This window comes from Rhipicephalus microplus, chromosome 3 (genome assembly GCF_043290135.1).
Source record: "Rhipicephalus microplus isolate Deutch F79 chromosome 3, USDA_Rmic, whole genome shotgun sequence".
Lineage (NCBI taxonomy): Eukaryota > Metazoa > Arthropoda > Arachnida > Ixodida > Ixodidae > Rhipicephalus > Rhipicephalus microplus.
In genome coordinates, this window is record NC_134702.1 from 243786484 (window position 1) to 243800689 (window position 14206).

At 44.1% G+C, this 14206-nt stretch overlaps 1 protein-coding gene across 5 annotated transcripts in view; it reads right to left on the bottom strand.

Moving 5' to 3' along the window:
* Window positions 1–14206, bottom strand: part of LOC119162457 (uncharacterized) — a 202953-nt gene that overhangs the window by 141151 nt on the left and 47596 nt on the right. For all 5 annotated transcript variants that reach the window (XM_075890871.1, XM_075890868.1, XM_075890870.1 and 2 more), the window contains 2 exons: window positions 10500–10649; window positions 687–979 (listed from right to left, as the gene is read on the bottom strand). In XM_075890871.1, coding sequence (XP_075746986.1) covers window positions 687–979; window positions 10500–10583 — 377 coding nt within the window. In that variant the 5' untranslated portion in view covers window positions 10584–10649. The remainder of the gene's footprint in view (window positions 1–686; window positions 980–10499; window positions 10650–14206) is intronic.

The following is a 14206-nucleotide window of genomic DNA, read 5'->3' on the forward strand; positions in this document are numbered from 1 at the left end:
ATGCACGCTGCGGAACGGGATGAGGCTGGTTCAACGCCACGCTACACAACGTTTTTCTTTGTGGTTTAATCTTGGCAATTTTTTTGGTATTTATTGGTTAGCGTCATATCCGCGACGGAAATACGTTAGCAGATCCATGGTGATCCTCAGGATTAAACACTTTCGTGTTAAAAGCGGCAAGGCATCTCCACGTAAACATCACACTGAACTTCATTGGCTCCAGTATACACAGCGAAGTGGAATGAATCAAGGAATGCTCCTTTCGTACGCTAGTAATGCTAAAAAGAGTGGTGCCTTCATTGGCACAAGTGCAAAACGTGGCATACAAAATAGAAAAGGTTTCCTCAGCGGCCCCTAAAAGCGCTGTAGTCTCCCCTCCACCACCCTTTTGGCACCACTCTGGCCTCTAGCAAGTGATGTCGCACCATGATGACAAAGAACTGACTTCCCGTTGTGTAGCGCCTAAAGAGTGGCCTAGAGCTTCATTGTTTTACGAGGGTGGGAAACGTCAGTGAATCTTGTTTGATAGTTGTCATGGCTGGCGAAGGCACAAGGCACACAGGCACCTCTGTATCATGTCTGCCTTTCTTGCGTTCCCGTCATTACCTGCCCAAATCAACGTTTATTCTTTGCGTAAAGGAGATCAACAATATGGTCCGGTTAGGGGAAGGCTTGAGCGTCCATACCTGGGTGCAGCGTGGGAGTAGTCAAACCAGCCGTCACCCCTTCGCTGAGCGTCTAGTGCGTCAGCCTCGAGGTCACCGACGACACGTTCGACGAGGCGCACGGCGAGCAGCAGCACCGGATGCGAGGCCGGCAGTATGCTTCCGGCAAGTAAAGAGGCGGCAACAAAGCCCATTCCCAAGTACCGGATGCCAAGCATGCCGAAAAGGGCGCATGAGATGCGGGCCACGATGTTGCTGTCACTGGCTAGCACACCAACCAGGCACTGGGCGCACGCAAGGCTCAGCACAGTACCCTGCGGATGCGAGCGCATTAACACACCCCGTAAAACTTGATGGTGGAGACTGTAGTGCACATCGTAGTGCTTTAAATCTTGGACAAAACTTCTCGCCAAACATAGGGAGCTGTCGTGTGATGAAAATGAAATGGTGGGGACAATATTTTTCGCCACACTTTTTTCGCCATCTTTAAAGTGTTCTGCACCTCACGTGTTCCTGGGGACCTCACTGTTTCCCGGGTCGGCCCATCATTGAGTAAGCACCGATGCCGCGTGATGAAGTCATCAGCAACGTCGCTCATGAATATTTCGTGCCACTCCATTGTCTGCCCCGTTTCGCCAAAAGAGCACTCATGGAGATGGTTAAGGCTTTCACATTATAAAAACCCTGCTAGAGGCATACTGAGTAATAGATCTATTACCAAAGTTTTAAAAATGCACTGTTTTTCAGTCGCTGTTTTATGCGGCTGGATAATTGAAAGAAGACGAAAGCACAGTGCTAACAGCCATCCAGTTTTCTTTCAAATAGCAACGGTTGGTCTTTCTTACTTATACCTTATTCACTGCGTCGGCCTTTGCGGAACTAAACTGTGAGACTGCGTCCCACGGGCTCGAACGAGTTTGAGACTTTTGCCATGCAATCTGAGTCATATGACGTTTAAAAAACAAACTATCGGCGCTGCGCTCGTACATACTAACTAAAATTCTGTTTGTAGGGATTCTTGGGAAAAAATACCCATGACAGCCTCCCGGCGCGGGAGTACTGCCTATAGACGAGTAAAAGCGGACGCATGCACGGAGGAAGAAAAAGATACGAGAGAGGCGCCGCCAGTTTCTCGCCGGCCCGGGCGCCCGGAGCCGGCTTCAGCTGATGCACACGCATTCACAGCGGCCTTAATAGGTCACTGTTTTGCTCCGCTCTTTTGTAATGATCGTTTGCGAATCTCTAGGCAGTGCCAACTATATATATATGTATATATATATATATATATATATATATATATATATATATATATATATATAAGGGAAAGAAGTGTATACCTAAGGGCTCGTTTTTCCGTGTTTTAACACAATATTAATGAGATATAACAGACAGTAATGCCAAGGAATGTACAGGGTAAGTTATTAAAACCAATGGATTGTAAATAAGAAGAAAGAAAAGTGGATGAAAAAATTACCAACTGCTCACAGTTGGTAATTTTTTCATCCACTTTTCTTTCTTCTTATTTACATTCCATCGGTTTTAATAACTTCCCCTGTACATTCCTTGGCATTACTGTCTGTTATATCTCATATATATATATATATATATATATATATATATATATATCAAGCGAGTGTCTTCTGTGAATCCAGTGATAAATAGAAATCAGCTTGAGCGGACAAACGTACGAAAACATTTATTACTCCTACGTTTCGGCCGGGGTCCCTGACGAAGGCCGGACCCCGGCCGAAACGTAGGAGTAATAAAAATTATATATATATATATATATATACGAGGGTGGGCAACGTCGGTGCATCTTGTTTGATAGTTGTTATGGCTGGCGAAGACACAAGGCCCACAGGCACCTCGTGTTCGTTTCGTACATCAACGACTGGCGTGATAAATGACGTCGACGCTGATTATCCCAGACACTGACCTCCAGAATCTTGTGACGTCGACAGTCAGAATCGTGACCATACGCCGCTTCTGGCAGTCTCGCTGCATCAAACTGGTACTTGATTCTGAGACTCTGCCCCCTAGCGTGAAGGTTGGATACGTGAGACATCCCGTGCGCCCTTACGTGCCACGGCATTTGCAGTGTCACAATTGCTGCAAGTTGGGACACGTCAGCGCAGTGTGCAAAAGTTAGACACCTTGCAAGTGGTGCAGCGGATCTCATAAGGTGGAAAACTGCGATACTGCTGTTCCATTGAAATACCCAAACTGCTCTGGTGCACATGAAGCAACGTCGAAGGAGTGCCCGAAGATCAAGGAAATTCGCGTTCTTCGGAAGATGGTCAGAGACAACTCGACACACAGAGAGGCTGTCACGTTCATCCGCCGACACAGACGTCGTCCAAAACGTAGGCACCAGCGATAGCATAGTGGACATAGGAGTGATGCATCACCATCAGCAATAGATGAACATACACGTGCGCATTATCAGGCCGCTACACCCAAGTTGTACGCACCACGTCCCAGGGATGCAGAAAGTGGACCAACGCCCGCGTTGCACGCCGATGCTTCGGATACTGAGTGGCCTTCGCTACCGACCGGAGCAATAAAAAAGACCACATCATCGGCTGCAACTTCGAAGAGGATGGAAAATGATAGGCAAGACACTGAGAAGAACCAAACTATGCTGAAGCATCTACTAAAATCTATTCGTGCCATTCTCAACGAGCAACACAAGCCAGGTGCGAAAACAGCAGTGCTGATCCTCAACGTGCTGGAACCACTACTGCTGGCCCTTCCATAAACAATATAGCAAATTCCTTCGATGAACGTGTGCGCACCTCTGCTATAATGCAGTGGAACGCACGAGGTTTGCGAAGCCGATTGTCTGACTTTCGACAACGGATGTTTAAATACAAATTTCCGTTGGTAGTAATATGGGAGCCGAATATGATGTCGTCGTTTCAGATTTCCGGATACGTCACTTTGTGGTCATGCGATGATCGAAATGCGAGCAAAGTAATTATATGCGTACGTCGAGATTTAACGTACATGAGACATGCCGTGGCTACTCATGCTTCTAACGACAATATTTGCCTATCTATAAAGCACAAGCGACGTTCAATATCAATCATTGGTGGATACATTCCTCCTAGAAGCCACGTGGACTGTTCCCATCTCTTGTCTGTGCTCCAAGCTTGCCCTGGACCACAAGTATTGGTTGGCGATTTTAAAGCACATCATCCCATGTGGGGTTCTGCCTCAATGAACACCCGCGGTAGGGACATTGCCTATTTTGTGCCTAATCAGGACCTGATGTCCATTAACGATGGCTCACCTGCTTACCTCCGTGGCGCATCGTACAGCAGCTGTCTAGATGTATGTTTTGTGAGCAGAAGTCTCTTGCCTACCACCAGTTGGTTCGTAGACGTTGAAACGCATGGAAGTGACTATCTCCCTACATCATCATCATCATCATCAGCCTGACTACGTCCACTGCAGGACAAATGCCTTTCCCTTCTTCCGCCAGTTAACCCGGTCCTGTGCTTGCTGCTGCCAATTTATACCCGCCAACTTCTTAATCTCATCTGCCCACCTAACCTTCTCTCTCCCCCTAACCCGCTTCCCTTCTCTGGGAATCCAGTTAGTTACCCTTAATGACCAGCGGTTATTCTGTCTACGGGCTACATGCCCGGCCCATTTCCATTTTCTCTTCTTTATTCCAACTATGATATCCTTAACCCCCGTTTGTCCCCTAATCCACTCTGCTCTCTTCTTGTCTCTTAAGGTTACACCTACCATTTTTCTTCCCTTGCTCGCTGCGTCGTCCTCAGTTTAAGCTGAACCCTCTTTGTAAGTCTCCAGGTTTCTGCTCCGTAGCTAAGTACCGGCAGGATACAGCTGTTATATACCTTCCTCTTGAGGGAGAGTGGCAATCTACCCGTCATATTTTGAGAGTGCTTGCGGAATGTCCTCCACCCCATTCTTATTCTTCTAGTTACTTCAATCTCGTGGTTAGGCTCTGCGGTTATTACCTGCCCTAAGTAGACATAGTCTTTTAAAGCTTCAAGTGCACTATTACCTGTCTCGAAACGCTGCTCCTTTCCGAGGTTGTTGTACATTACTTTCGTTTTCTGCAGATCAATTTTAAGACCCACCTTTCTGCTCTCCTTGTCTAACTCCCTACATATATAGAGCTAAAAGGATTCCGTCGTTCGACTCCCAAGCTTGTAAAAAGCGTAGACTGGCCAGGATTCCAAGCTTCTGTAAATGCTCAGTGCGGGAACATTCAATCTATATCTGAAATAGAAAGCTTCATTGCATCAGCCTTAACAACGCATACGAAACTTGTGAATGTGTCACTACCAAGATCACAACTTGGCGCACAGTATGAATACCTTCGTGCAATCTGTCGCCGGGCAGAGAGGAAATACAGGAGGACCAAATTACCATCTTACATATCTACAGCATGCCAAGCACAACAACATATATTTCGACACCTCGATAAGCTCGATAGGCAACGGTGGAGGGTATTTTGTGGCTCTCTAGATCCCAGAAAGCCCCTGTCTCGAATATGGCAAACTGTCCGAAGCTTTCAGACGCCCACGCAACAGTTGTCCCCTTTCTGAGCTTTGGCTCAAAAGCAAGGTCGACCTGAAGTAGAGGTTGCAGAAGATTACTGCCACTTACTCGTAGGTATGTCCTCCTCCACGACCTTAATACTATAAGAACTAGCAGTAACCCAGATTACACCCCACCAGTAATGATAGAAGAAGTCAGAAAAGCTTTGGAGAGCATGCAAAGGGGCAAAGCTGCTGGTAAGGATCAGTTAACATCAGATCTGCTGAAAGATGGAGGACAGATTGTGTTAGAAAAACTAGCCATCCTGTTTACGAGGTGTATCCTGACGGGAAGAGTACCAGAGTCTTGGAAGAACGCTAACATCATCTTAATACATAAGAAAGGAGATGACAAGGACTTGAAGAATTACAGGCCGATCAGCTTGCTCTCTGTAGTATACAAGCTATTTACAAAGGTAATTGCTAACAGAGTAAAGAAAACATTAGAATTCAATCAACCAATGAAACAAGCAGAATTTCGAACAGGCTACTCAACAATTGACCACATTCATACTATCAATCAGGTAGTAGAGAAATGCTCAGAGTATAACCAACCACTATACATAGCCTTCATAGATTACGAGAAGGCGTTTGATTCAGTAGAAATATCAGCCGTCATGCAAACACTGCGGAATCAGGGCGTAGATGAAGTACATATAAACATTCTGGAAGAAATCTACAGGGGATCAACTGCTACCATAGTGCTTCATAGAGAAAGCAACAGAATACCAATCAAGAAGGGTGTAAGGCAGGGAGACACAATTTCCCCAATGCTATTTACCGCGTGCTTACAGGAGGTTTTCAGAAGCCTAGAATGGGAACAGTTAGGGATAAGAGTCAATGGAGAATACCTTAGTAACCTGTGCTTCGTCGATGACATTGCATTGCTGAGTAACTCGGGGGACGAATTGCAACTCATGATTACGGAGTTAGACAAGGAGAGCAGAAAAGTGGGTCTTGAAATTAATCTGCAGAAAACGAAAGTACTGTACAACAAGCTCGGCAAAGAGCAGCGCTTCGAGATAGGTAATAGTGCACTTGAATTTGTAAAAGACTATGTCTACTTAGGGCACGTAATAACCGCAGAGCCGAACCACGAGAGTGAAGTAACTAGAAGAATAAAAATGGGATGGAGCACATTCGGCAAGCACTCTCAAATTATGACAGGTAGATTGCCACTATCCCTCAAGAGGAAGGTATATAACAGCTGTATCTTGCCGGTACTTAGCTACGGAGCAGAAACCTGGAGACTTACAAAGAGGGTTCAGCTTAAATTGAGGACGACGCAGCGAGCATTGGAAAGAAAAATGGTAGGTGTAACCTTAAGAGACAAGAAGAGAGCAGAGTGGATTAGGGGACAAACGGGGGTTAAGAATATCATAGCTGAAATCAAGAAGAAGAAATGGACATGGGCAGGGCATGTAGCGCGTAGACAGGATAACCGCTGGTCATTAAGAGTAACTGACTGGATTCCCAGAGAAGAGAAGCGGGTTAGGGGGAGACAGAAGGTTAGGTGGGCAGATGAGATTAAGAAGTTTGCGGGTATAAATTGGAAACAGCAAGCACAAGACCGGGTTAACTGGCGGAACATGGGAGAGGCCTTTGTCCTGCAGTGGACGTAGTCAGGCTGATGATGATGATGATGATGATGATGATGTCCTCCTCACCGATATCACCTTCGTGTTCAGCCTCACTGCCATCCAGTGACGATCGCCTCGACTTACCATTCGCAATGCACGAACTCGACGCCGCGATTTCTGCGTCCCGACGGTCATCCGCACCAGGGCCTGACAGAATCACTTATTCGGCTCTATATCACCTCAGCCAGGAAGCAAGGCAGGCTCTCTTGTCGTTCTACAACTCTACGTGGGAAACAGCGACAGTCCCAGAGAGTTGGAATTGCAGCCGCATAGTGGCCTTACTGAAACCAGGCAAGTTTTCACACGAGTTGTCTTCTTATAGACCCATTGATCTAGCCAGTTGCATCGGTAAGGTGATGGAACGCATGGTGCTGGCAAGATTGTAATGGCTGCTGGAGAATAATGTCGGCTTACCAGATTTTGTAAATGGCTTCCGTAGAGGTTGATCATCTATAGACGGTGTTGTAGATTTAGTTTTTTCTGTTGAAAAGAAAAGACAACGTCGGAGATCGGTAGGGGACATTTTCTTAGATATAAAGGGCGCGTACGATAGCGTCTATCATGAGGCTATTCTTGACGCACTTGAAGACATCGGCGTAGGTAGCCGACTACACGCATGGATAGTGAGCTATCTCAGAGGACGTACCCTTTTTATGTCGACATCTGACGGTGACACGGCCAGGCACCTCGTAAGCCGTGTAGTTTCACAAGGCTCCATCCTGCCCCCATACTTTTTAACATAGCACTCATTGGCCTTAAAGCTAAGCTTCCCGACGTTGTCAAAATCAGCGCGTATGCGGACGACATATGCATATGGGCATCTGGAGCAACGCGACCACAACTGCGAGCAAGGCTACAAGGCACATCAATAACATCTAAGTACTTACGTCGTCAGGGCCTGGAACTTTCACAAGCAAAATGTGCTGCATTGGCATTTACGAAGCAATCAATGTCACAGTACCCAACCTTCGCTCCCGGAGCAGTGATTCCCGCGGTCTCGCACCATCGCTATTTAGGGGTCGTCATTGATCGCAACCTGTCCTGGTCAAAGCATGTGACTGTTCTGCGAAACAAACTAATCAATTTTGTGTATGTTCTTCGTTGTGTATGTTCACGATGCCTCGATACGCATAAGCACATGATCCCTTCAGGCGTTGCACCTGCCGTAATCCCTGCAGTGCCTCCATGGACATTGACTAAACCGCTGGTGTGCCTTCACATACGTGGAATTGCGTATAAGTCGCGTGTTTCTTATATTGCCCTCAAGCAACTCACCTTGGCACATTTGAATGACCGATACAGCTACTCTGTGCACATTTACACCGTTGGATCCGTAACTTCATCCACCTCATCTGCAGCCTTCGTGATCCCTCAACTCGGTGTTTCCCGACAGTACAGATTAGATCACAAGTCATCTGCGACAGCTGCAGAACTTGTTGCCATACAAGAAGCCATGAAATTTGTGAACGACCAAGCACCGCGTAAATCGACGATTCTGTCTGATGAAAAATCAGCGCTTCAAGCTATCCATTCTTGCTCGAGAAGAGGCCAATTTTACGAGTTAGCGTTAGGAATCCTCCAAGAATTTGACCTAACACACAGGAGCGGTCAATTGATTACACTCCAATGGATTCCTGGACACTGCGGCCTGGTTGGCAACGAAACAGCCGATAGCGAAGCAATATCGGCAGTATACAACGCTCCTATGTACGTTTAAATACCGTATTCGCGAAGTGATGTCCACACATTGTTGAGATCGCTCTAGCGCGAATGCGCTGCCACTTACTTGTCGCTACCAGATCACCGGAACAAGCGCCTGCGGGAAACATACCACGGTATGACTTTTCGTCTTCCAGATAAAATCAGCCGAAGACATGCTAATATACTGCACCGAATTCGCCTAGACATCGCCTTCACTCGCCACTACACCTACCTAATCGGCCGTGTGGACAGCCCGAATTGTGAACGCTGCCAAGTGCGTGAAACGATAGCTCACATATTTTGTGACTGTGCATTATACGTGGCGCAAAGAAAAATGCTAACTGCAACGTTGGCAAGCATCGTACGAACGTCATTAGGTGAAAGCCACATATTGTCAGCAATGAACGACCAAACAGTGTCAAAAACTGCTACAAAGGCTGTTTCAGGCTTTATAAAAAGCACTGGACTAAATACTAGACTGTAGGGTACTATGTTAAGTGGCTACTGTACATACGCACCACCTCTTGTCCCCATCATCACCCTTCATCCTCCTTTCCTTCCCCTCTCCCTTATCCGCTGTGTAGAGTAGCAGGCTAGAGCGAACTAGCTCAGGCCGACCTCTCTGCCTTCTAATAAATTCTCACTCTCTCTCTCCAATACACGCTGTAACACTCGCATGTGGCACAAAAAGAGAAGTTCAACGTTCCGCCGATGGTTTGCAAACCACTTCGTAGGCATTTGCCCCCGCAAAAAGTACGAGAGTTCTTGCTGTGGCGCTTTGGTGCAACGTGTGTAATTAGTGCAGTGTGTGTAATGGTGCAATGTGTGTAATTTGTATGTCTATGTCACAGATTCCAATGAATGTGCTGACTATTTTATAATTACTAATTAGAAGAATTATTACAAGCAATCTGGCAAGGCAGCGCACTGAGTCTTAAATGTTTCTGCCGTAACCTCGTTAGGGCTGCCTACGGACAGGACGCCTACGGGCTGTCGCGCGTTACGGCAGGCCGTACTTAGCCAGGAAAACCTTGACCTAAAATACTTCACAGTCTTTGTCACGGCTATTCTGAAGGACACTTATAATAGGACCGCTTCCTCTGAGACACGGCTACGGAGCAGCGTAATGAACTAAATACAAGCAGCCGTAATTTGACCGGATTTCCTTTCTTCAGACGTGCAAGCGCAGGTTACATCATGTGATTGCATCACGCATGGAAACATTCTGTCGCCTCGTCTTCTATCTGCTGGTGCCACTTAATAAACCTCGCGACAAGAGGAACAGCTCCATCTATCTGCGCATATCTTAACCTGACACATTATGCAAGAACGCAGCATTGCGTGCGATGATACAGTTGACCGTTTCGGCAGGGTATCAATTTTTTTAATCTTCAAGTACACCTAATAGCTTTGGAGCTTCATACAACTGTGGAAAAAAATAAAGAATAATAAATAACTTGTGACAGGGCACTTCGATGTGTCGGAATAGATCAAGCACCTAAAGTGAAGAAAACAAGAGAACAGAAAACAGCATCACTAAAGTGAAATAATTTCAAGAAAGGCTCCTGTTTATAAATTCCCAGCGGGTGCGCATTTGCATTAGCGCAGAACTATGTGGCCCGATGACGTGCGTATTAAAGCACGCTTTCGAAAAACTGCTTTTCTGCTTTACGTAAGGCAACAGCTAGGCGCACAACTGATGCAAATATCTAATTTTTCATGGATAAATTAGCCCTCGAATAGTTCGAGCGTCACAGCAATTTCGCTTCTGAGCAGCAAGAAAATCATATGATTGTATTTCTGCGTGAGTCATAGGACAGCTGATTGAAGTCGTTGCTGGGCAACTCGTATTTCTAGTCTATGTTATCTGGATAAACGTAAAGCTTACTAAATACACAGCACAAGTTGCGCGAACTTACGTCCATGTAGTGTGGGACAAGCGTCTGGGCATCCGCGAGTCCCAGCAGCGGCGCCAGTACGAGAGGAAGGAATGCGGCCGCCATGCTTGGGAACTCGTCGCTCAGCAGCAGTGACAGAGTCAGCGCAATGCAGAACACGGTCTTCCACCCCTGGATCAGATTTTTACTGCGTGTCACGATCACAAACTGACATTCTTTGTCGAAGTTTCCATTATGTGGTACCCCAAAAACTTAAAATTCTGAGAAGAGTTCTCATTTCTGCATAAAGTCGCCTGACGTCATACGCACATGTCCGCGGCCTTAACCCTGTCGGCGTAACTGAGCAAACGGCTGGCGCAGGGGAAAATGAAAGACAGCGAAAACGGAGCACAGTACGCAGAACGCAAAGCCTAGGTGCAGTTCGGGTATACACTATAGCGCTGCATCTCAAGCTATTATGGCTTCTGTTTAGGCGAAGCATTTCCCTCTTTCATTGGCAGCGCAGGTAACAAGTCAACATGGCAGTACCTTTAAATGCAGTCTCCCTTCACCTCGCATATTTCACATTTTCCTCGATCTTTCTGTAGCCCATGGATTCGAAATATAGGGTGATCTTCGATTTATCTCTCCCTCTGATATTTCACTCACAAAAAACGCTGCGTACACGTGGCCCGTAATTTCTCCAACCTAAGCTTCATAACGTTATCCCGTGGACACCTCTCGTGGGTAATACAAACATTGAATCACCTGTTACTCATGCCCGCATTTCGACAGATGTGGCATGAGTGTATGTAGTAGTAGTAGTAGTAGTAGTAGTATTTTTATTTACAGTAAGCCAGATACAGAGCTCACTGCAGGGGCAAAGGGCTAAAGGCGAACAGCCTGACAAAGGCCCTTGTCCCTCCGCAGTCCGTGACAGTGCAAGCTTAAACAATATATATATTCAATACATTAGTTTCAAGCAACCTGAAAATGTAAACACAAAATTCAAACATAAATAGCATAAGAAGTTTACATAACACATTTAAAAAATTATAGGTCACTCTCGTTATAATTCACAACTAAACAATATCAATGAAACAACTCAAAAACAGACATAAGAGGCATGTGGATACAATGAATTCCGCGGTATACACTCGTATAATTGACTTATAAGTTTATGAACAATTTAAGCATTTGTAGAGGCATGAGACTCCAATACCTAGTTTCGATAGTGTAGACCGGTGGTTATGAATAAGTTCTTTATTTGTTTCTTGAAAGTCGCACTACTAGCCCTAAAGTTCAATTGATCTGCAAGGGTATTTAAAACCTGAGGCACCTGGTAAGCAATACTTTGTTTTCCATACTTGGTTCTTGTTCTAGGAGCTCGCTTCTTTTGTTCTCGCATACTGTAGTGTGGTCTTTCGGTGCAACTTTCTTCATATAGCTTAGTCTTTTGTATTAACTGAAGTAATTTAAAATGATATAATTGATCAATTCTGAGTATCGAATGTTTAATGAATAGTGGAGCAGTGCGCAAGTCTTGTAGATTCCCCCTGTAATTTTCAAAGCAGCGCAATATTTTCTTTTGTATAGTTATTAACTTATGGTAATTCCCTTGTGATGTCGTTCCCCAGACTAACATCCCATAACTTACTTTAGAATGGAAAAGTGCATAGTACATACTTATTTTTAACCTCAATGGGATTAAGTGCATTGTTCTAAAAAAACAACCAACTATTCGCGCTAATGCGGTGATCAGATGATTTACATGTGTATTCCAGTTTAATTCCTCCTGAAACCATGCACCAAGAAACTTTTGTTCCCTAACATGTGCGATGCAATTTCCTTCGAATTTTATAGCTATGTTACTAATAGGTTTATTTACAGGTCGGAATATCATATAGGTTGTTTTTTTTTGCATTCAAGCGCAGTCCATTTTGCCTTAACCAATTTGAAAGATTGCTTAGATAATTATTTACACTGACCTCAAGCGATATTAGATTGTCTGATGAAAAGAAAACATTCGTATCATCAGCGTACATTATAAGTTCAGGAGAATGAGGTATATCGACAATATCATTTATATAGACAAGGAACAATAATGGCCCCAGTATAGACCCTTGGGGGACTCCTTGGTTCAACTTTATCTTTGCAGAAATAGTGTTATTCTGTTTTACATATTGATAACGATCTTCTAGATAACTTTTAAACAGTTGTAGTGCAACTCCACGCACCCCATAGCTTGATAATTTATGAATGAATGATTTGAATTGTATGGAGTCAAATGCCTTTTGAAGATCGAGGAAGAGCCCAAGAGTATATTTTTTGTTTTCCATATTTTCGATTATCTTATCTTTGATATACAGTAGAGCTTGTTCTGTTGATTTATTTTTTTGAAAACCATACTGACTTTTTCTCATTATTTGGTGCTTATCAAAAAAGGATGCAAGTCTATCATAAATAACCCCTTCAAATATTTTCGATATTGTTGGAAGCACGGATATAGGTCGATAGTTCGCTAAAGTATTGATATCACCACCTTTATGTACTGCAGTGACTTTGGCTACTTTTAGCTGCTCTGGAAATACACCGTTAGTGAGGGTGAGGTTGATAATATAGGCCAAGACATTAGATATCAATGGTGACACCATTTTTAACTCAACAGACCCTATCTCATCAATCCCTGATGCGACATTGTTTTTAAGTTTTCTAATTAATCTTTCTACTTCAACCGGATCTGTGGGTGCGAGAAAAATAGAATACGGCAAAGGAGATTTATCAGGAGTTGGAGCATTATCTCGCTTTTCATCCGTTAAAATAAAGGAACCCGCATTTATGAAATGTTCATTCATGACATTGGCCAACCTTTCACCACTTAAAATCTGACCATTAATTGTTATGTCCTGTGTCCTATTACAACCCTTTTTTCTGTTCGTAAGCCCATTTATGACCTCCCATAGCTTCCTCTGGTCATTGTAAATGCTTTCAAATAATTTTACATAGTAGTTCTGTTTAGCCTTCCGTATTTCTGAATTTAAAACGTTTCTGTATTTCTTGTACTCAGCTAAGACGTCTGTGTTCCGCGAACGGATGAAATCATGATACAATTTATTCTTTATTTTTATTTTTATGTGCAACTCGGAACTGAAGAAAAGGGTTCCATGATGTACGAGACGAGTGTGTCAAGCTATTCACGTAATGACCTGTTCACCATGTTTGTCATAAAATAATGCCTTTTCTTGCCAACGTTTATGTTTGTCAAGTTAAGTTGACGACTACGAGAGCACCAAGACGTAGATAGATAGATAGATAGATAGATAGATAGATAGATAGATAGATAGATAGATAGATAGATAGATAGATAGATAGATAGATAGATAGATAGATAGATAGATAGATAGATAGATAGATAGATAGATAGATAGATAGATAGATAGATAGATAGATAGATAGATAGATAGATAGATAGATAGATAGATAGATAGATAGATAGATAGATAGATAGATAGATAGATAGATAGATAGATAGATAGATAGATAGATAGATAGATAGGAAGAAAGAATGGTTGAAGTGCTTTTTATTCGCTAAGGAATGATCCGCATATAAGAGAGAATAACTGTGGAAAATAATGATATTTCCACGAGAACATTTCAGTCAGCATCCTGATGCTGGGCATGCTATTGAGCGAATGCGGCCTGAAAAAGTGCTTAAAGAGATACTGAACAGAAATTGGAAACACTGGCGA